Source organism: Mobula birostris, chromosome 27, assembly GCF_030028105.1.
Source record: "Mobula birostris isolate sMobBir1 chromosome 27, sMobBir1.hap1, whole genome shotgun sequence".
In the NCBI taxonomy this organism is placed as follows: domain Eukaryota; kingdom Metazoa; phylum Chordata; class Chondrichthyes; order Myliobatiformes; family Myliobatidae; genus Mobula; species Mobula birostris.
This window is the reverse complement of record NC_092396.1, coordinates 25,589,079-25,613,847: the sequence shown is the minus strand read 5'-3', so window position 1 is coordinate 25,613,847 and position 24,769 is coordinate 25,589,079. Positions and strand designations below refer to the sequence as shown.

Sequence of the window (24,769 nt, the reverse complement as noted above, 5' to 3'; positions counted from 1 at the left end):
GAGGGGTTAAGGAGCTCCTGTATTGAAAGTCTCAGGGATTGGAGGTGAGGGAGACCACTCTTACACCTACTGGTGATCTGACACTAAGTCCAGGACCTAGCTGCACATGGCAGGATCAAGGCCAAGGTCTCTGAGCTTCTTGGAGAGCCTGGATGGAACTACAGTGTTGAATGCTGAACTGTATTCCAAGAACAGCATTCTCACATACATAGAACATAGAATAGTACAGCACAGTACAGGCCCTTCAGCCCACGATGTTGTGCCGACCCTTAAACCCTGCCTCCCATATAACCCCCCACCTTAAGTTCCTCCATATACCTGTCTAGTAGTCTCTTAAACTTCACTAGTGTTATCTGCCTCCACCACTGACTCAGGCAGTGCATTCCACACACCAACCACTCTCTGAGTAAAAAACCTTCCTCTAATATCCCCCTTGAAATTCCCACCCCTTACCTTAAAGCCATGTCCCCTTGTATTGAGCAGTGGTGCTCTGAGGAAGAGGCAATGGCTGTCCACTCTATCTATTCCTCTTAATATTTTGTATACCTCTATCTTGTCTCCTCTCATCCTCCTCCTCTCCAAAGGGTAAAGCCCTAGCTCCCTTAATCTCTGATCATAATCCATACTCTCTAAACCAGGCAGCATCTTGGTAAATCTCCTCTGTACCCTTTCCAATGCTTCCACATCCTTCCTATAGTGAGGCAACCAGAACTGGACACAGTACTCCAAGTGTGGCCTAACCATAGTTTTATAGAGTTGCATCATTACCTCGCGACTCTTAAACTCTATCCCTTGACTTATGACAGCTAACACCCCATAAGCTTTCTTAACTACCCTACCTACCTGTGAGGCAACTTTCAGGGATCTGTGGATATGTACCCCCAGATCCCTCTGCTCCTCCACACTACCAAGTATCCTGCCATTTACTTTGTACTCTGCCTCGGAGTTTGTCCTTCCAAAGTGCACCACCTCACACTTCTCCAGGTTGAACTCCATCTGCCACTTCTCAGCCCACTTCTGCATCTCTACAATCTTCGACAATCCTCCACGCTATCCAGAACACCACCAACCTTTTTGTCGTCTGCAAACTTGCCAACCCACCCTTCTACCCCTGCATCCAGGTTGCTAATAAAAATCACGAAAAGTAGAGGTCTTAGAACCGATCCTTGTGGGACACCACTAGTCACAACCCTCCAATCCGAATGTACTCCTTCCACCATGACCTTCTGCTTTCCACAGGCAAGCCAATTCTGAATCCACCTGGCCAAACGTCCCTGGATCCCATGCCTTCTGACTTTCTGAATAAGCCTACCATGTGGAACCTTGTCAAATGCCTTAATAAAATCCATGTAGATCACATCCACTGCACTACCCTCATCTACATGCCTGGTCACCTCCTCAAAGAACTCTACCAGGCTTGTTAGACACGATCTGCCCTTCAAAGCCATGTTGACTGTCCCTGATCACACCATGATTCTCTAAATGCCCACAGATCCTATCTCTACGAATCTTTTCCAACAGCTTTCCCACCACAGACGTAAGGCTCACTGGTCTATAATTACTTGGACTATCCCTACTACCTTTTTTGAACAAGGGGACAACATTCACCTCCCTCCAATCCTCCGGTACCATTCCCGTGGACAACGAGGACATAAACATCCTAGCCAGAGGCTCAGCAATCTCTTCCCTCGCCTTGTGGAGCAGCCTGGGGAATATTCCGTCAGGCCCCAGGGACATATCCATCTTAATGTATTTTAACAACTCCAACACCTTCTCTCCCTTAATATCAACATGCTCCAGAACATCAACCTCACTCATATTGTCCTCACCGTCATCAAGTTCCCTCTCATTGGTGAATACTGAAGAGAAGTATTCATTGAGGACCTTGCTCACTTCCACAGCCTCCAGGCACATCTTCCCACCTTTATCTCTAATCGGTTCTACCTTCACTCCTGTCATCCTTTTGTTCTTCACATAATTGAAGAATGCCTTGGGGTTTTCCTTTACCCTACTCGCCAAGGCCTTCTCATGCCCCCTTCTTGCTCTCCTCAGCCCCTTCTTAAGCTCTTTTCTTGCTACCCTCTATTCGATCCACACAATCAATGCCTCACATCATCTTTTACAAGTTCTGGAGGACTGGCGAATAGTTAACATTGTTCCATTATTCAAGAACGGAAACAGATAACCCTGGAAACTACAGACTGATGAGAATCATGGCAGTGGTAGGGAAGTTACTGTAAGAATTCTTAGGGAATTTTCACGATAGGATTTATGAGCAACAGGCACACAGATCTGCAGGAAATAGAATGATGTCAATATTGTGTAGATAAAGGTGATTACTAATTTAATTAATTCAGCACAACATTATGTACTGTTCTATGTTCTAAGTACAACACCAAAAAGCCTCAACAGCACCATCATAAATCAGTATTTTCTATGTAAAACTAGTTTCTCTTTTTCCAAGCTTTTGTACAATGTTGACAAAAATTCCACAATTAATTTTTACACAAACATACAAGATAAATTTTCAAACAGAAAAGGAATAAGCTTTAAAAATATGAGTTTAATGATGCTTACAGCACAAACTTTGAGCATCAACTTGCTCAAGGTACTATATTCATTTGGCTGGAAGTAGTTGAATGCAATCACGACCAATGGCAATGGCTACAGATTTTTAAAAATACTAAAACCTTGGGTATATTCTAAGGTTCTTAAAATCTGCTAGGAACATAGGAACATGAAAGATCTATTTCAGCAGAAAGAGAGGTGTTGGTCCAAATAGCTAACATCAGAGTATGACTTCAAGTATTTCAGACTACATTCCTCAAGGAACAATGCAGCATAAAATAAAGTGCATCCATCAATAAACAAACACTTCAAAGCATTATCAGTATGATTCAACGGCAATAATATCAATTCAAAATTTCCTTTAAATTATAAAAACTTTGATATAGAAGAATAAACCACCCCAACATATTCCAGTCATCATTAAGGTCACTACTGCTCCCGTACCTCAAAGAATTTCTTGTAATTTGCAAAGATTCTAGATTTCTTCATTACTTTCCTAAACTGCTGACTCCCTACCGAGTCATGAATATTGGTTCTAGTCTGTCCATAAGAGTAAACAAAAATACTGTAGATTCTAGAAATCCAAAGTAACAACCAAAAAAATGATAGGAAAACACAGAGCAGGTAGCATCCATGCCTGGAAACATTAACAGCTCCCCTCCCCCACCCCCACAGATACTGCTTGATCTGCTGAATGCTTCCAACATCTTCTGTTTTTGGTCTAGTCTGTCTAGCTTTGTCAAACTCCCTCAAAAACTTAGTGATGTAAATAGCTTCTCAATACTTTTCTTAATAACAAGTATAGGTCAGTCTTAAAGTTGTCATTCCAATAAACTAAGTGATTCAAAATGGCACCACTTCCAGGATATATACATCCTTCCTGAAACAAGGAACTAGATTTTACACAATATTCTTACGTGATCGTCAAATCCTGCATGATTTCAGCAACATTTCCTCACTTGATTTTCGCACCCTCCGCCCCACTAATTTCGGATCCTTAACAATAGAGGTCAACTGCTATTGGCTTGTTATCTGCGTGCTGTCTGTGCACATCAACTTCCTGCACCTGATGTACTAACATCCCAAGATCCTAGGTTCATAAACATGTACCAGTTTATCCCACATGAAAAACATACCTTTAATTCTTCCTATCAAATTTACACACACTACAACTAAGGATAAACCGGCTGCTGGTGTAGTGGCATCAGCGCCAGACTTCGGAGTGAAGGCTCCTGAGTTTGAATCCAGCCGGCTCCCCTGCACACTTTCCATCCATTCTGGGTTGAGCATTGAGCTAGCAACTCAGCCTCGTAAAAATAAGAAAGCCTACTCAAAAACGCCATCATGACGGCATCCCGATGACTCCACTTGGAGTTAAGGGCTTTCTTCTTCTTCACAACTAAGGATAAGAGACTGGGGCAAGGAAACATGGATTTAGATCTTGGAACACCAGAGTGTCTTTTCCCCTTCCTTTTATGACAGTACTATAGTTGCTCGGGCTGTTAGAGAACCTAAGAAATTATGAAAAATCTGCATAAGATCCCCTTAATTTCTCCAGTACTCTAGTTCTACACTGAAGACAAAATCTCTGAGGCGTGAACCACTACTGATCATAATGTCATTAAGCTCAATTTAACTATGGAGAAGGATCGGTCTGGATAGTTGAGATTCTAAATTGGAGAAAAGCCAATTTTGATGGTGTCAGAAAGGATCTGGTGAGTGTGGATTGAAACAGGTTGTTTCCTGGCAAAGGTGTGTTTGGAAAGTGGAAGGTCGTCAAAAGTGAAATTTGAGAGTACAGAGTTTACATGCTCCTGTCAGAATAAAAGCCAAGGATAATAGATTTAAGGAACCTTGAGTTTTGAGAGATATTGAGACCCTGGTTAAGGAGGTGCATAGCAGGTTTAGGCAGAAACGAATAAATAAAGCACTTGGAGGAATATAAGAAATGAAAGAGAACTCTTAAGAAGGAAATCAGGAGGGCTAAAAGGAGGCATGAGGTTGCTTTAACAGACGAGGTGAAGGATAATTCCAAAGGCTTCTACAGATATATTAAGAGCAAAAGTACAGCAAGGGACAAAATCAGTCCTCTTGAAGATCAGAATGGTGACCTGTACACAGAGCCGAAAAAGATGGGGGGAGACCTTAAATCGATTTTAAATTCGTGGCTGAGAGACTGGTGCAGGGGGCAGGGCTTCAGATTCTTGGATAATTGGGACCTCTTCTGGGGGAAGTATGACCTGTTCAAAAAGGACAGGTTACACCTGAACCCGAAGGGAACCAATATCCTGGCGGGAAAGTTTAATAGAGCTGTTAGGGAGGGTTTGAACTAATTTGGCAGGGGGATGGGAACTGGAATGACAGAGCGGAGGAAGGGGAAAACAGAAATAAATCTAAGATAGTGAGCAGTAAAGATGTCAGGAAAGACAGGCAGGTGATGGGGCAAATGTGTAGCCATTGGGATGAGCTGCAGTGCAATAAAGTTGCAGTGAAATCAAAGCGAAAAGTACCAAATACTGGTCTTAAGGTGTTATACTTAAATGCACGCAGCATAAAGAATAAGGTGGATGATCTCGTCGTACAGCTACAGATTGGTAGGTATGATATTGTGGCCATCACTGAGACGTGGCTAAAGGATGCATGTCTCTGGGAGCCAAACGTCCAAGGATACATGGTGTATCGGAAGGATAGGAAGGTAGGCAGAGGGGGAGGCATGGCTTTATTGGTAAGAAATGATATTAAATCATTAGAAAGAGGTGATATAGGATTGGAAGGTGCAGAATCTTTATGGGTTGAGCTAAGAAATCGCAGGGGTAAAAGGGCCCTGATGGCAGTTATTTATAGGCCTCCAAACAGCTGCAGGGATGTGGACTACAAATTACAACAGGGAACAGAAAAGGCTTGTCAGAAGGGCAGTGTTATGATAATTGTGGGGGATTTTAACATGCGAGTGGATTGGGAAAATCAGGTCGGCACTGGATCTCAAGAGAGAGAACTTGTAGAATGTCTGCAAGATGGCTTTTTAGAACAGCTTGTTGTTGAGCCCACTAGGGGATCAGCTGTACTAGATTGGATATTGTGTAATGAACCGGAAGTGATTAGAGAGATTGAGGTGAAGGAACCCTTAGGAGGCACTGATCATAACATGATTGAGTTCACTGTGAAATTTGAAAAAGCCGAAATTTGATGTGTTGGTATTTCAGTGGAGTAAAGGAAATTACAGTGCATGAGAGAGGAACTGGCCAAAGTTGACTGGAAAGGGACACTGGCGGGAAAGACGGCAGAGCAGCAGTGGCTGGAGTTTATGCGAGAAGTGAGGAAGGTGCAAGACAGGTATATTCCAAAAAGGAAGAACTTTTCAAATGGAAAAAGGATGCAACTGTGGTTGACAAGAGAAGTCAAAGCCAAAGTTAAAGCAAAGGAGAGGGCATACAAGGAAGCAAAAATTAGTGGGAAGACAGAGGATTGGGAAGTTTTTAAAAGCTTACAAAAGGAAACTAAGAAGGTCATTAAGAGGGAAAAGATTAACTATGAAAGGAAGCTAGCAAATAATATCAAAGAGGATACTAAAAGCTTTTTTAAGTATATAAAGAGTAAAAGACAGATGAGAGTCGATATAGGACCGATGGAAAATGATGCTGGAGAAATTGTAATGGGAGATACGGAGATGGTGGAGGAACTGAACGAGTATTTTGCATCAGTCTTCACTGAGGAAGACATCAGCAGTATACCGGACACTCAAGGGTGGCAGGGAAGTGAAGTGTGCACAGTCACAATTACGACAGAGAAAGTATTGAGGAAGCTGAATAGTCTAAAGGTAGATAAATCTCCCGGACCAGATGGAATGCACCTGCGTGTTCTGAAGGAAGTAGCTGTGGAGATTGCGGAGGCATTAGCGATGATCTTTCAAAAGTCGATAGATTCTGGCATGGTTCCGGAGGACTGGAAGATTGCAAATGTCACTCCGCTATTTAAGAAGGGGGCAAGGAAGCAAAAAGGAAATTATAGACCTGCTAGCTTGACATCGGTGGTTGGGAAGTTGTTGGGAGTCGATTGTCAAGGATGAGGTTACAGAGTACCTGGAGGCATATAACAAGATAGGCAGAACTCAGCATGGATTCCTTAAAGGAAAATCCTGCCTGACAAACCTATTACAATTTTTTGAGGAAATTACAAGTAGGCTAGACAAGGGAGTTGCAGTGGATGTTGTATATTTGGATTTTCAGAAGGCCTTTGACAAGGTGCCACACATGAGGCTACTTAACAAGAGCCCATGGAATTATGGGAAAGTTACATACGTGGATAGAGCGTTGGCTGATTGGCAGGAAACAGAGAGTGGGAATAAAGGGATCCTATTCTGGTTGGCTGCCGGCTACCAGTGGTGTTCCACAGCGGTCTGTGTTAGGGCCGCTTCTTTTTACATTGTACGTCAACAATTTGGATTATGGAATAGATGGCTTTGTGGCTAAGTTTGCTGACGATACGAAGATAGGTGAAGGGGCCGGTACTGCTGAGGAAACGGAGAGTCTGCAGAGAGACATGGATAGATTGGAAGAATGGGCAGAGAAGCGGCAAATGAAATACAATGTTGGAATGTGTATGGTTATGCACCTTGGCAGAAGTAGTAATCCGGTAGACTATTATTTAAATGGGGAAAGAATTCAAAGTTCTGAGATGCAACGGGACTTGGGAGTCGACGTACAGGATACCCTTAAGGTTAACCTCCAGGTTGAGTTGGTGGTGAAGAAGGCAAATGCAATGTTGGCATTCATTTCTAGAGGAATAGAGTATAGGAGCAGGGATGTGATGTTGAGGCTCTATAAGGTGCTGGTGAGACCTCACTTGGAGTACTGTGGGCAGTTTTGGTCTCCTTATTTAAGTAAGGATGTGCTGACGTTGGAGAGGGTACAGAGAAGATTCACTAGAATGATTCCGGGAATGAGAGGGTTAACATATGGGGAACGTTTGTCCGCTCTTGGACTGTACTTCTTGGAGTTTAGAAGAATGAGGGGAGACCTCATAGAAACATTTCGAATGTTGAAAGGCATGGACAGAGTGGATGTGGCAAAGTTGTTTCCCATGATGGGGGAGTCTAGAGGGTATGACGTAAGGATTGAAGGGCACCCATTCGGAACAGAAATGCGAAGAAATTTTTTTTAGTCAGAGGGTGGTGAATCTATGGAATTTGTTGCCACGGGCGGCAGTGGAGGCCAAGTCATTGGGTATATTTAAGGCAGAGATTGATAGGTACCTGAGTAGCCAGGGCATCAAAGGTTATGGTGAGAAGGTGGGGGAGTGGGACTAAATGGGAGAATGGATCAGCTCATGATAAAATGGTGAAGCAGACTCAATGGGCCGAATGGCCGACTTCTGCTCCTTTGTCTTATGATTTTTTGCAACTATACTTACTTGGAATATGAACACAGAGTCTATAGAAGTGAGGCAACATAGCAGTGAGGTCATGGACAGTATATGGGTTACAGAGGAGCAGGCACTTGCTGTCTTGAGACAAATTAAAGTGGATAAATTTCTAGGGCCTGACTAAGTGTTCCCTCAGACTCTGAGTGGCTAGTGCTGAAATTGCAGGGGCCCTAGCAGAGGTATTTAAAATGATCTCAGTTATGGGTGTGATGCTGGTGAATTGGAGGATAGTTAATGTTGTTCTATTGTTTAAATAAGGCTCTAAGAATAAACCAGTAAATTATAGACTGATGAGTCTGATGTCAGTAGTGGTTAGGTTAATGGAAGGTTTTCGAAGGTACCAGATATTTAAGTATTTGGGTAGATAAGAGTCTGATTAGGGATAGTCAACATGGTCTTGTGCATGGCAAGTCGTGTCCAACTAATCTTATAGTTTTTGAAGGAAGTTACCAGGAAAGTTGATGAAGGCAAGGCAGTGGGTCTACATCGACTTTAGCAAAGCTTTTGACAAGGTCCTACATGGGAGGATGGTCAAGAAAGTTCAGTTGCTTGGCATTCAGGATGAGGTAGTAACCTGGATTAGAAACTGCCTTCGTGGGTGGGATAAGCGAGAGAGTGGGAGAATATGGTTGCCTCTCTGAGAAGGTTTGTGACTTGTGGTGTGTTGCAGGGATCTGTGCTGACTACGTTATTGTTTGTCATCTATATCAATGATCTGGATGATAATGTGGTAAACTGCATCAGCAAATTTACAGATGCCACCAAGATTGGTGGTGTCGTGGTCAGTGAGGAAGGCTGTCAAAGCTTGCAGCACAATCTGGAGCAGCTGGAAAAATAGGCTGAAAAATGGCAGATAGAATTTAATGCAGACAAGTGGGAGGCCAAACCAGAGTAGGATTATACAGTGATTGATAGGGGAATGAGGAGTATAGTAGAACAGATGGATCTAGGAATACAGATCCATAACACTTTGAAAATGGCGTCATGGGTATATAGGTTCATAAATGAAGCTCTTGGCATGTTGGCTGTCAGAATTCAAAGCACTGAGTACAGGAGTTGGAATGTTATGTTGAAGTTGTACAAGACATTGGTGAGGTCTAATTTGGAGTATCGTGTCCAGTTCTAGTCACCCACTACAAGAAAAATATGAGTAAGATCGAAAGAGTGCGGAGAAAATTGACAAGGATGTTGCTGGGACTTGAGGGACCTGAGCTACAAGGAAGGGTCGGATAGGTTAGGACTTTATCCCGAGCTTAGGATAATGAGTAGATTTGATAGTGGTAAGCAAAATTATGAGGGGTATAGATAGAGCAAATGCAAGCAGGCTTTTTCCACGGAGGTTGGGTAATACTAGAGCTAGAAGCCATGTGTTAAATGTGAAGAATGAAATGCTTAAGGGAACACGAGGGGGAACTTCTTCACTCAGAGGATAGTGAGTGTGTGGAGAAATCTGCCAGCAGAAGTGGTGATGCAGATTCTATTTCAACATGCAAGAGAAATATGGAGAGGTACATGGGTGGGAGGGATATGAATGGTATGGTCCAGGTGCAGAGCACTGGGACTGGGCAAGCGTAATAATTTGGCATGGACTAGATAGGCTGAAGGATCTGTTTCTGCAATGTAGTGTTCTACAACTCTGACATCTTTATTATTACTTCAGCTTCCTTTACCTTCCTCATCTTCATTTTTGCTTCAGTGAAGAAGTTCATACAATAGTTATTTTCAAATTTCTTGTTAGTTCATCAAATCCCATTTTCTTGGCCTGCTCCTAAAGTTCTCAGGTTCTGCAGCTCTACTGCCAACTACAAGCCTCTGTTTAGCCTAATATGCTCTCCCTTAAGTGATGCATCTTTTTTATTTTCCAATGGAAAGCACATGCAATGTGTCAGAATTCCAAAATAAGGTTTATCTAATGGGACTGTTTGCTTCCCACTCCACCTTAGATAATTTCACCCTGCTCTTATGTTATTAACTCTATCTTTCATGGCTCATTTCTGACATAACTGGGTCCTTCCCTCTCAAATTGAATATATAATTCTACCTTCATGCAAACACTTTTCTATGCAGGAATTCTTACTGTGAAGTTACTAATTAACCATGGAGCATTCAAACCCAAATCTAACCTCAAATAATAAGAGTAACCACTGGGACATCATTACAGCACTATAGCTAAAGGTATTCTCTCCAGAAACAATTCATTTTGAAAGGAGACTTAAGTTATTACACTGCACTGTACTGTTCATGCAAAGCAAAACAAGCATTGTGCAGTTAGAACTTTAACAAAACCCTTCTAACTATACAATCACAAGATTATTAACGCACTGACTCTTTGGTGCAAATCATTATGTGTAAGTTTAACCAAATAAAGTGCCAAAATTCAAAGTCAATTGCATACTAGGGAATCTATACAAGTGAGTTTCTGCACGAGAGTAATACCCAAGAGTTTTAAGGTTGCATTATTGCACATTTTAGTTTAATTAAGGGTTAATTCTCTTATTAAATGCACACCCCAGAATAAACCCACGTCTCTGATCACCAATTTGCACTCACCCATAAACTATGCAAAGTAAACAGTGCTCTCTCTTTCAGTCTCACACATAAATATTTATTCCGAGAGGTGAGTTATCACAACTGGGAAAATACCAGTAACTCACTGTAGATAATATCTTATTGTGTTATTTTTAGAATGGGAATTTCCACTTGGGTATGCACTCTCATTGACACATTCCTGTAAGGAGTGACAGGATTTTGTATCAACACTGTTCACATTTAACCTCTGTGTAGTGAACCTGTGTCAGTCTTCTCTCTCACACAATTACCCTCTGCTGTACTTTGATAATAACACTAGATCTAGATTATTTCTTGTTCCAACAAGCCAGTATATAAAAGGTACTGTATAATGCTAAACTGCAGATATTCTTAGCCATTAATCTGTGCTGATTTAACTGGGTTATTAAATCAAGCCTCAGTTTGCCCCTCCGCTACCTCCACATTACAGAAGTAAAAATAAATCCACTGAAGTGCTATCTCCAAGGCAAAACTTGTTGATGGCCTTGGCCTTCAGGCAGGAAATAGACAACCAGCTTTCTCTCTTATGTTTACACAGGCTGCAAAATTCCACTGCTCACACATGAATTACAGCTGTTTACTTCAAGTACTCAAGGGCTACAATCACCAGTGCAAAGTATAATGCAACGAGAGTCACCTTCCGTTGAAAAGAACGATTACAGTGCAACATTGCTTAGCAAAATTAGATTATCAATGTGCATTTTGCATATGTTTTCTTAAATTTAATTTGCAACTCAAGACATTCAAGTCATTGCAATGCAAATTTAATTAGGAATTGTGACATCTTTTGAATAAAATATGCAGACCAAATTAATGGTGTGACAGTTAATCTACAAGGCATCATAGAATACGGTGCTCAGTTTGTAACTTGGATGATTCATTAATCACCTCACCTTGTGAATACTTTGGGACACAGATCCAGATTTTTTTTATATTATAACCTGCTCTCCTGCTTGTAACCTGCTTGTGTACAATTAATCTGCTTAGGAAGCCAAACTCTACACAGATCTAGGAAGGAACCAAACCCAATCCTATCTTCGCATAATGCTTACATTGATTTACTTTTGAGCAATGACAATTGAAGAACTCATAGCATTCAATGGTCTTGTTTAATACATCTCAGCAACTAAAATTCTAGCATATAGAGGCTCCAGAGCTTTTCTATTTAACAATACTTACCCTTCCCAGTTTTAAAACTTCGACAACCACCAAGAGCCATTGGCACTCATCCAAAAGAAACAGTCAATTATTTTGCACCTATGTTCCTGTTTACTGGTTTTTCCAACGAAGGAAAAGAAACCGTCAATCCTATGGCATACCATTTAGGCCCCTCAAATTTATACACTATATAGCCAATTAAACATTCCCTCAGCCTTCTGTCCTAAAGAAAACAAAGCCAAACAAAACATTGCTACTCCTTCAAGTTCCTCAAAGATCAAGATCAATATCCCTCTGTCCCTCTACTACTCAATACAGTACACTATTTTGCAATTTTTTGCCTAGCTTGCATGACAACTGCAATTCTATAAGATTATGTCCACTACAGAGCAAACCAATGCAACAACAAAAACATCTGTAACTCTATTGTATTAAAGCTGATAAGGCAACAGTTAAAAGACTTAAAAGGCAATATATACAGTTTTTTTACCACCTCAACACTAGACAAGAAGTCCAACAGCCATAAGGTTCAGTGGAGCTCCATTTCTGATACATCTTTTCCCATGTTCTTTCAACATGCCTTAAAATCCCTACTTTGTAGCAATGCTCTTAAATACCTTTACGTACTTATGCCAATTTTATACTTTTTACCCTATTCCCTGGTTCTCCTATTTTTAAGCAGTTTAGCCATTTATTGCAGTGCAAAATTGCCAATGGAAAATCCTAAAGATGTGACTTGATACAAGACGATATGTCGGAAGAAATTAACCAATCTTTATTTTGGGCTTCTGTGGAATTACACAGCTGTAATTTCAGTTTAATGTTGTAAAGCTCAAGATAACTTGCCATATTTGATCAAGTACTCCAGCACTCAGGTTCAAATATAATTTATTTGGCAATCCTCAGAGATCGTGGATGATCATCTTTCGCTCCATTTCTGTTAGTGTGATAAGGTCAATATGAAATCATTGATTTTGCCATATATGGGCTTTGCTTGACATTGGGGGTGGGGGAATGGAGCTTAAATAGATATTATCCCCAATACTGCTTCTGTATACACAGTAAAAGGCCAGCGAGTCCCAGGAGTTTGTGGGAATATTGTACTCTTTTGCAAAGAGCTTTTAAGAACATTTAGAAATAGTCATATCAGCAGTCTAGTTTAAACATCGTGGCCAGCCCATCAAAGTCAAATATGATCAAATAAAACAAATTTTAAAATATACAGTACACAAAGCCACTATTTTGTCCACCATGTCTAATTCCAACAAAAATGTACCTTGTAGTAATCCCATTTTGTTTAAGCACTTGGCTGTAAGCCCCGCAGGAAACTGCATTATCCAGATGCCACAATAATGGAATACTTTTTCTCCTCTACTCCCACATTAATGTTCTACCAAGTATCTTTAACCTATATACATGATTTGTCAAGCCATTATGATGAACAGCAGGGCACTGCTGGCTGGAGTGAGAGGTTTGTGCTTTGACTCTTGGTAGAGTCACTCATGCCAATCAGGTCAAAGGGTAGAGGCCAGACCAAGAGTGGTCCACCAGTTCTCCAGGTTTGGTGGTTCAGATCAGGGCCAACAACCCTAACTGGTCAAACAAAACTGCTAAGGAAACAGCAATGAAGTACTCTTCTACATCTGTGGATGGCCAAGGACATATAGAGATGGAGGGCCTTCATTTCTGTCCCAAATACCAGCGGGCATAATGAGTAGTAAGTAAGCTGTGATAAATACCTAACCAAAAAGCTACTAGTAATAAAGTGGTGGAATTAAAAACATAGTAGTACTTTGTTAGTCACAGTGTTGATTGCCATGGTTGGAGAGGCACTTCCAGAGATGATGCAGTCCATTCCTAAAGGCTCTGAGTCCAAACTGTAGGGTGTTGATGCCTGTAATAGAGAAAGCAAAGGGACTTAAGACATTAGTCGTAAGATTCACATCATAAATACTGCTACTTACAATATTAAATAACAACATGGAGAGACTTGATTTGTCTCAAGAACCTGGAGCAAAAATGTTTCAAACCTGAAAACTTAGAAGTCCAACTAGAGCAATATGCCAACATCCTACAATATAACCATTAAAATGTATACAGCAATTTTAACCTTCCTGCAATTAAGGATTCTTGAGTTATATCTTTATATTACACTCTCAAACTAATTTCCAATTCCTATCAAAGAGTTTAGAGTCAACTTTGATTATACCCTCAAGCAACTGAAAATGGATTATGGACTGGAACCTTCTTACTTATTATGACACAGGACGTGTAGGGACATGGAAGAGACTGCAAATGCTGGAATTCAGAGCAACAACCAATCTACTACAGGAACTCAGCTAGATCAAGCAGCATCTGGAAAGGAATTTATTTGGGTTGAAACTCTGCATCAGGATAGAGTGGATAGGTGAAATGGCCAGTAATAAGAGTGGTGGGACGGGAACTTGAGGTGATTGGTAGACAAAGAGATATAAGATGACAGGAACTCAGAAGGCCAGGTAGCATATATGAAAAAGAGTACAGTCGATGTTTCAGGCCAAGACCCTTCGGCAGGAGTCTCTGCCTGAAACGTTGACTGTACTCTTTTCCATAGATGCTGTCTGGCCTACTGAGTTCCTCCAACATTTTGTGTCTGTTGCTTGGAGTTCCAGCATCTGCAGATTTTTCTCTTGTCTGTAAGATGACAGTATAAGGAAGGAGTAGCAAATGAATGGGGAGAGGGCAAGGGTGAGGGTGCTAGATGAGAGAAGGAGAATGTGAAGATTGGACACAGCTTCTGGAAAGAGATAAGCAGAACACAACGGGGTACTAGTGTTGGACTCTGATAAGTACGGGGGGATCAGACTGGGAACCATTAGGAGAGAAGTGAATGGAAGTTGGAACTGGACCAGATAGAAGCGGTAAGGGAAATCCGTGAGTGAACTCTGTGTAATAAGTAGATGAAACCAGGAGGGGAAAGAGGGCAAAAATGAATAATAGGGTCAAGGGCTGAAGGTGTGGAACAAGATACCTAAGGGGGTGTGGGGTTGCCTAAAACTGGAAACGTTAATTGGAACTCTTCCATCTCCTCCCCTATCTGGTTCTGGAACAACAAATTCCCATTAAAAAGATAAAAAATATGATCAAACAATAAATCCTCTTGAATCTTAAGTGGTCATACCATAAGAATCAAATCAGCCTGCAATCCCACTGAACAGTGGGTTAAAACAGTGCATAAACTTCAATGCATCAAAATGCCCTAACTGCCACCATTTCAGTCGTTGGCAGAATGCTGGTGAGAGTTCTCAAGTTCTCTATACAATCACAACAGGGAAGGAATTAATCCATTATTCCTTCTGAGTAGTTATATTGACGACAAGATCAGGCTCCACAAAATACTCATTATTTGGGCAAGAATAACAAGAGCTCTCCCCTTAGATCAAGTAACTTTAAGAAAAACAAGCATTATGAATATAGAACCAAAAGGACAGCCATTGAACCAGAATGCTAGAAATCAACTAATACAAAATATAAGGGTGATAAATATGAAACTGAATTTCTGAACATTTGAGCAACCAGCTGAATGGGCATAACTTAGCCTTCATCATTTCCAAAAATATTAATTCTATATAAGTTAGGACCTGTAATCAAACAACTTTACAAAGAATTTGCAGTCAAAATCTGAGGTGGCCACTGAAGTTTTACGGTACATGTAAATGTCAAATGATTACTGAACGTTTAGAAGTTTAGCTAAAATCTCTCATTTATATAGTACATTCAAGTACTTTGGAGAAAGAGGGAAGGGGTTACAGTTCATTCTGAAGACAATACATCAAAGTACAGTCACATAAAACTCACTCCATGGCTAACTGCAGACAGAAAGAATTTCACATCTCATAGCATAGCACATTGCAATTCCAATTTCAAACAATATTTTTAGTCAATATCCTTCATTGTATTCATAATTTCATATGATAAACCTAGTATCTAGACTTACCCTTTCTCCTGATCGCGGCCTCTTTTTTGGCCGAGTAGGCAGTGTGTCCTCCTTTGGATTAGTGTCAATAGCCCAGTATGAACCCTAAAAAATGACCAACACAAGGTGGAATCAGCCAACATTCTCATGAAATAGATGTCTGCTGTATGCACTTTCAACTATCGGTATATATTCTTGCATAAAGCACAATGAATATTCTAATAGTGGGTCATTTTTGCTTGATAGAATAGCTTCTAACTACCTTACATATTTCATGTCTGAGCGTTTTTATGTTTAATATGTTTTCACTTTGTATTTTACATAATTATGACCAAGAAAGCCTATGGCAGTTAACTGCTGCCAATGATCCAAATAAACAAATCTCTTACTACTATTCAAATCTAAACTTTTGTAAATTCTTTCTGTACAAATCCAGTTATTAAATCTTAAGACAGAATTTAAATGTGATAAGTCCATCATTCACATCGTTATATCTCAAAGATTACAAAATGCCACGTTTATGCAAAGTAGTAAAGTCAATTGTGGATACACATTCAACTCCAATGGGTACACTAACTATAGACCAATAGCACTAAAGACTTAAACTTGAATCTATAAATCTGACATTAGATGAAGACTGTATGCTTCTGCAAATATATGAATCTAGACCCTACATTTGTACTTTACAGCAACCATACCTCTGAATCACATGGCTGATCAGGCACGTGCACAAGGTGAAAGGAGGAACCTTGGAAACTACGTGACCTAGCAACCAACTATTTCACAAGTAGGGATAAAATCATGATTTCCACTCTCTTTTGGGATGTCGGTGATTAATTGGTACATTATTCCACTTAACCCAAGGTATTTTACCATATCATTTTGCAGAGACTGCTGATTAAATCAGAAACTGTTCCAAATATCTCCTCAGAAATTAGCTGTGGATCATGGTAGTGAGGAATGAGCACAACACTATTACAGGTTGGAGCATCAGAGTTCTGGGTTCGATTCCAACTTCATTGGAGTACTGTGCAGACACAACAGGAGCATTCCTGCGCAGGTCCAAAAAAAAGCTTTTAAAAACCCAGTCTCTATAAAAGAGAGGCACGGCCCAGCAGAGCAGTAATTGTGGAACTGGTCATCGTCAGGGTAGTCTTGAGTCGAAGTAGTAAGGCTTTGTCTCAACAAGGCTTTAGTGAGAACAGGCGGAGGTAAGGTAATTTCATTCCTTATTTCTTATTCAATTCTAGAGAGAATAGGGGGTATGCCTATAGTGTCAGTGTTCTGCTCTGGGTGTCAGATGTGGGATTTCCAGCAGACTCCCAGCTCCCCAATGCCCACATTTGCGCCAGGTGCATCAAGATGCAACTTTTTTGAGACCATATTAAGGAACTGGAACTGCAGCTTGATAAGGAAAGTGAAGCAGTGATAGTCCAGAGCTACAGGAAGGTAGTCACCCCAAGGAGGCAGATAAATGCATGACTGTCAAGAGAGGGAAGGGAGAACGTCAAGAGAGTGGAGAGCACCCCTGCGGCCATACCCCTCAACAATAAGTACTCCATTTTGAGTACTGTTGTAGAGGGCCAACCTACCTGGGGGAAGCAACAACAGCCGTGCCTCTGGCACTGAGTCTGGCCCTGTGGCTCAGAAGGGTAGGGAACTGAAGAAGATGGCAGCAGTAATAGGGGACTCTATAGTCAGTGGGACACATAGGCGATTCTGTGGATATGAAAAGAACACACAGATGGTAGTTTGCCTCCCAGGTGTCAAGGTCTGAGATGTTTCTGGATGCATCCACAAATCACGGTACATATTGGTACCAGCGACATAGGAAGAAAAAGAGAGAAGGATCCTGAAAAAAGAATACAGGGAGTTAGGAAGGAAGCCAAAAAGCAAGATCTCAAAGGTAGTAATCTCAGGATTGCTGTCGTGCTATGCGACAGAGAGGATCGGAATAGAATAAGGTGGCAGATAAATGCATGGCTGAAGAATTGGAGCAGGGGGCAGGAATTCAGATTTCTAGATAATTGGGACCTCTGTTAGGGCAGGTGTGACCTGTACAAAAGGGATGGTTTGCACTTGAATCCGAGGGAGACCAATTATCTTGTAAACTGGTTTACTAAAGCTGCTGGGAGTGGTTTAAATTAATATGACGGGGGGGGGGAGGGGGGATGGGAGCCAATATGATAGAGCTGAGGATAAGCTAGGATGTTTACAAGTAGACGATGGACGTAACATGAATGTAAGGAAGGGCAAGCTAATGATTGGGTACAAATGCAGACAAAGCAAAGAGTTAAGTTGTACCACAGAGGGAAAATTCAAAAGGGTGAAGAATGCAGGACTGAAGGTGCTGTATTTAAATGCATGTAGCATTCGGAATAAGGTGGACAAACTCGTGGCAGAATTAGAGACTGGTCGATTTGATGTTGTGGGCATCAATGAGTCGTAGCTGAAAGAAGGCCATAGTTGAGAGCTTAACATCAAAGGATACACTTTGTACAGAAAGGACAGGCAGGAAGTTATGGCTCTGTTGGTAAGAGATGGAATTACATTGTTAGAAAGAGGTGACATAGGGTCAGAGAATGTTGAATCTTTGTGGACGGAGTAAAGAAACTGCAAGGGTAAAAAAAGCATTATAGAAGTCATATACAGGCCTCCAAACAGTAGCCAAGACGTGGGGTTGAGATTGCAAAGAGAGCTGGAAAAGGCATGTAATAAAGGTAAGGACACAGTTGTAATGGGGGACTTCAATATGCAAGGGGATTGGGAAAATTAGATTGGTGTTGAATCACAAGAGAGGGAGTTTGTTGAATGTCCACAAGACAGTTTTTTAGAGCAACCTGTGCTTAAGCCATTCTCAGGGAAAGGACATCTTCGACTGGGTGTTGTGTAATAACAGATGTTATTAAGAAGCTTAACGTAAAGGAACACTGAGAAAGCAATGATCATAATATGATGGAATTCATACTGCAATTTGAGAGGGAGAAGCATAATTCATATGCATCAGTATTGCAATGGAATAAAGGGAGTTACAGAGGCATGAGAGAGGAGCCTGCCCAGGTGGATTGGAGGAGGATACTGGCGGGGATGATGGCAGAACAGAGACAGCTGAAGTACAGGATAGATATGCCCCACAGAGGAAGTAGTTCCCAAATGGCAGGGGTAGGCAAACGTGGCTGACAAAGGAAGTTAAGGACTGCATAAAAGCCAAGGAAAAGGCATTTAAGGTAACAAGAGTTACTGGGAAGTCAGATGATTGGGAAGCTTTTAAAAATCCAACAAAAGGCAACTGAAAAAGCTATAAGAGAAAAGATGAAATTTGAGGGCAGTCTAGACTATAATATAAAGCAAGATACCAATTTTTATCAGTTATATAAAGAGTAAAGGTGAGAGTTGATATTGGACCACTGGAAAATGATGCTGGTGAGATAGTAATGGGGACAAAGAAATGCCGGATGAACTTAATAGGTAATTTGCATCTGTCTTCACTGTGGAAGACACTAGCTGTGTGCCAGAGGTCTGTGAGTGTCAGGGACCAGGAGTCAGTACCATTGCTATTGCAAATGAAAAAGTGCTTGGCAAGTTCAAAGGTATTAAGGTGGATAAGTCATCTGGCCAGATGGACTACATCCTAGAGTCCTGGGAGAGGTTGCTGAAGAGATAATAGGTGCATTGGTCATGATCTTTCAAGAATCATTTGATTCTGGCATGGTCCCAGAGGACTGGAAGACTGGTTTAAGAAGGGAGGAAGGCAAAAGAAATTAAAGTCCATTTTGCTTAACCTCAGTGGTTGGGAAAGTGTTGGAGTCTATTATTAAGGATGACATTTTGAGTTTCTTGGAGACTAATGATAAAATAATCCAAAGTCAGCATGGTTTCTGTCAAGGGAAATTTTGCCTGACAAATCTATTAGAGTTCTTCAAGGAAGTAACAATCAGGGTAGACAAAGGAGAGGCAGTGGATGTCATTTACTTAGATTTTCAGGTGGTGTTTGATAAGGTGCTACACATGAGGCTGCTTCACAAGATAAAATCCTAAGGCGTTAGAGGAAAGACACTGACATGAATAGCGGAATGGCTGACAGGCAGGCAGCAGCGAGTGGGAATAAAAGCAGCTGCCAGTGACTAGTGGTGTTCCTAAGGGGTCAGTATTGGGTCCACTACTTTTCACATTGTTTGTCAATGATTTGGATAATGTAATTGATGGCTTTGTGGCAAAGTTTGTGGATGATACGAAGATAGGTGGAGGGGCAGGTAGTGCTCAGGAAGCTATGCAATTGCAGCAGGATTTAAGACAAATTGGAAGACTGGGCAAAAAAGTGGCAGATGGAATACAGTGCTGGGAAATGTACAATAATGCATTTTGGTAAAAGAAACAATAGTGCAGACTGTTATCTAAATGGGGAGAAGGTTCAAACATCAGACGTGCAGAGGGATTTAGGAGTCCTCGTGCAAGACTCCCAAAAGGTTAATTTACAAGTTGAGTCTGTGGTAAAGGCGGCAAATGCAATGTTGTCATTTATTTCAAGGGGGATAGAATATAAAAGTAAGGAGATAATGCTGAACCTTTATAAGACACTAGTCAGGCTGCAGTTGGGAGTATTATCAACAGGTTTGGGCCTCTTATCTCAGAAGGGATGTACTGTCATTGGTGAGTGTCCAGAGGATGTTCACAAGGATGATTCCGGGAATTAAAGGGTTAACATATGAGGAGCATTTGGCAGCTTTGGGCCTGTACTCACTAGAATATAGAAGAATGCTGGAGGATCTCATTGAAAACTACCGAATGTTAAAAGGACTAGATAGGGTGGATATAGAGAGGATGTTTCCTATGGCGGGGGTATCCAGGACTAGAGGGCACAGCCTCAAAATTGAGGTGGCCCTTTAGAACAGAGGTAAGGAGGAATTTTTTTTAGCCAGAGAGCAGTAAATCTGTAGAATGCTCTGCCACAGACTGCAGTGGAAGCCAAATCCATGTGTTTACTTAAGGCAGAAGTTTGTCATTTCCTGATTGGTCTGGGCATCAAAGGATATGGCAAGGAGGCAGGTGTATGGAGTTGAGTGGGATCTGAGGTCAGCCATTATGGAATGACAGAGCAGATCCAATGGGCTGAGCGGCCTAATTTTGTTCCTAAGGCTTACGGTCATCTGTAATGAGTCCCACACTTCAAAGGCGTACCAGTTAGGTTAATTGGTCATTGTAAACTGTCCCATAACTATGCTAGGATTAATCGGGGGTTGCTGGACGGCACGGCTCAAAGGGTCATAAGGGCCTATTCTGCACTGTATCTCAATAAACAAACAATTGTAGCCATATGTTTCAGAGTCAACGTTTTTATTAATTTTGGAGAGAGACTTTCCATTTCATTTGAGCTGTATTATTTACAGCTGAACATTCTTAAGTATTAAATCCTGTTACTAAAATTGCCAGCCTTCACACTGTGGAACCATTTAATCAATGGGTGCAGCAATCACTTAAGCTTTAGCCTTGATACTCCTACACTGAGAAGGAAACCCGGCAAACTGAAGACTGAGTATACATTTAATTTAGTCTTATTTGATTTGAGTGAATGTACATAAGTAAATCAAAAGCAAGGACTTTGCCAAATTCTACAACAAAGGGGGCCCAATTTAATTACAAACCTTTCAAACAGAAAAACATCCATGAAGATGTACTAAAAGTTATAAATTTCTACTCAATTAACATTTTGCTTGGTAATTAACCTGACAATCTCTGGTCTGATATTGCTGTACAACAGACAGATAACAAGACTGCAAAGGCACCAGAAAGATAACTTATCCGAAATTTTAAAATGGTGGAAGCACTCAGCAGGACAGGCTGTGGTGAACAAAGTAAACTAGAATTCACTTTTTTTAAAACACACAAACACAAATCTCCCATCCACTGCTACCAACCTTATAGTTCCCATACCTCGTACTTCCCATTTCTACCTCCTACCCAAGATCCACAAACCTGCTTGTCCTGGCAGACCTATTGTCTCAGCTTGCTCCTGCCCCACCGAACTCGTTTCTGCATACCTCGACACGGTTTTATCCTCCCTCGTTCAATCCCTTCCTACCTATGTTTGTGACACTTCTCACGCTCTTAAACTTTTCAATGATTTTAAGTTCCCTGGCCCCCACAGCTTTATCTTCACCATGGATGTCCAGTCCCTATATACTTCCATCCCCCACCAGGAAGGTCTCAAAGCTCTCCGCTTCTTTTTGGATTCCAGACCTAATCAGTTCCCTTCTACCACCACTCTGCTCCGGCTAGCGGAATTAGTCCTTACTCTTAAGAATTTCTTCTTTGGTTCCTCCCACTTCCTCCAAACTAAAGGTGTAGCTATGGGCACCCATATGGGTCCTAGCTATGCCTGTCTTTTTGTTGGCTTTGTGGAACAATCCATGTTCCAAACCTATTCTGGTATCTGTCCCCCACTTTTCCTTCGCTACATCGACAATTGCATTGGTGCTGCTTCCTGCACGCATGCTGAGCTCGTTGACTTCATTAACTTTGCCTCCAACTTTCACCCTGCCCTCAAGTTTACCTGCTCCATTTCTGACACCTCCCTCCCCTTTCTAGATCTTTCTGTCTCTATCTCTGGAGACAGCTTATCTACTGATGTCTACTATAAGCCTACTGACTCTCACAGCTATCTGGACTATTCCTCTCCTCACCTATCTCTTGCAAAAATGCTCTCCCCTTCTCACAATTCCTCCATCTCCGCCGCACCTGCTCTCAGGAAGAGGCTTTTCATTCCAGGACGAGGGAGATGTCCTCTTTTTTTAAAGAAAGGGGCTTCCCTTCCTCCACCATCAACTCTGCTCTCAAACACATCTCTCCCTTTGCACGCACATGTGCTCTCACTCCATCCTCCCGCCACCCCACTAGGAATAGGACTCCCTTGGTCCTCACCTACCACCCCACCAGCCTCTGGGTCCAACATATTATTCTCCGTAACTTCCGCCACCTCCAACCGGATCCCACCACTAAGCACATCTTTCCCTCCCCCACCCTCTGCTCCCTACGCAGGGATCGCTCCCTACGCGACTCCCTTGTCCATTCATCCCTCCATCCCTCCCTACTGATCTCCCTCCTGTAAGCAGAACAAGTGCTACACATGCCCTTACACTTCCTCCCTTACCACCATTCAGGGCCCCAGACAGTCCTTCCAGGTGAGGCGGCACTTCACCTGTGAGTCAGCTGGGGTGATATACTGCGTCCGGTGCTCCCGATGTGGCCTTCAATATATTGGCGAGACCCGACGCAGAATGGGAGATCGTTTTGCTGAACACCTATGCTCTGCCCGTCAGAGAAAGCAGGATCTCCCAGTGGCCACACATTTTAATTCCACATCCCATTCCCATTCTGATATGTCTATCCGCGGCCTCCTCTACTGTAAAGATGAAGCCACACTCAGGTTGGAGGAACAACACCTTACATTCCGTCTGGGTAGCATCCAACCCGATGGCATGAACGTTGACTTCTCTAGCTTCCGCTAATGCCCCAACTCCCCCTCGTACCCCATCCGTTATTTATTTATATACACACATTCTTTCTCTCTCTCTCCCTTTTCTCCCTCTGACTATACCCCTTGCCCATCCTCTGGGTTCCCCCCCACCCTTTTCCTTCTCCCTGGGCCTCCAGTCCCATGATCCTCTCATACCCCTTTTGCCAATCACCTGTCCAGCTCTTGGGTCCATGCCTCCCCCTCCTGTCTTCTCCTATCATTTTGGATCTCCCCCTCCCACTTTCAAATCTCTTACTAGCTCTTCCTTCAGTTAGTCCTGACGAAAGGTCTCGGCCCGAAACGTCGACTGTACCTCTTCCTAGGGATGCTGCCTGGCCTGCTGCGTTCACCAGCAACTTTGATGTGTGTTGCTAGATTTCACTTTATTTGAATACCTCCATATCCTCTGCCACCTCCTCTTTTCCAAGTCCCTCCCCCTATATCATCTCTTCATATGCCCCTAAGGGGTTATAGTTCTACAAACCGGCTACTCAATGAGTCACCTCTTATCTTTCTTCAATTTCATTTAATCTCTACATAGCAACTATTCTTTCATATACCGTAAACATTAGCTTAGAATTTCATCTTGAAGCATATTCAGCTAAACTATTATTTGTTCTAGCATCAATTTACACATTTTGGATCAAATGTTGCCTTAAGAGATGGCAAGAATGAAGTAACTCCACCTTATTTTGTAGTGCAATTACAAGTTCACACATCTATTTCTATATCAATTGGAAGACGAGAACATAAATATGTAACTTCACAAACTAGACCAAGGATTTTTAAAATAGTTTACTTAACTACAGTGTCAGAAATTAAAATTTCTTTCTACATACTGAATAACTCCATACCTGTCTTTTTTTGGAAGCAATCTTGCTTTTAAGAAAATATATTTAATGGCCTACTTCAACCCATCAAACTTGACATATCCTCAATCTGAAGTATTGTGATAAATTTGCTTATTAAAAGCGAGTAACAGGACAAGTGGCAATCAACACATTACCTGTTGTAGAGTCCTATCACTAAAATAAAGTTTATTCCATTCTGTTCAGTTTCACTTCATTGCCATAATTAACATATTAGTGAGAACTGAAAATAGCTGCAGGAAGAATCTTCAGTACATTTTTATAAATTAAAATTATGCTTTCATTTTAAATTTCATTCTACATTGGTTTGAGAGTACTAGGTCACGGCACAGATGAAATGGCTGCAAAACTTACCTTGCCTGGATCATCTTTGGACCGAGGCACTTTCAGAAAACATTTATTTAATGATAAGTTGTGTCTAATGGAATTCTGCAACAAAATACAAAAAGAGATTATTAAAATAATCAAAAGTTAACTGAGGTAATAAAAAAAATAACTAATGTAACAGTAAGTTCAATTTTATTTTGACCAGCAAAATACCATTGGAGTCATCATTTATGGGGCAGTTTTAGACTAGCTTGTTTTTTATTCAATATATTAAAAAAAAATCATGACTTGTTATTCCACAGAAGCTCCCATTCTACCCAAGCCCAAAAATATTTGCACTTCACCTCAGCTTAACATTCATCTGAATGCATGTATAAAGTGCAAAAGGGT

General features: G+C 41.5%; 1 protein-coding gene across 1 annotated transcript in view; it reads right to left on the bottom strand.

Annotated features, from left to right (window-relative positions):
• The window catches only part of foxj3 (forkhead box J3), a 168,752-nt gene that overhangs the window by 48,599 nt on the left and 95,384 nt on the right, over positions 1 to 24,769 (bottom strand). The window contains exons 4-6 of the mRNA XM_072245167.1: positions 24,407 to 24,481; positions 15,692 to 15,775; positions 13,508 to 13,609 (exon numbers count right to left, since the gene is read on the bottom strand). Coding sequence (XP_072101268.1) covers positions 13,508 to 13,609; positions 15,692 to 15,775; positions 24,407 to 24,481 — 261 coding nt within the window. The remainder of the gene's footprint in view (positions 1 to 13,507; positions 13,610 to 15,691; positions 15,776 to 24,406; positions 24,482 to 24,769) is intronic.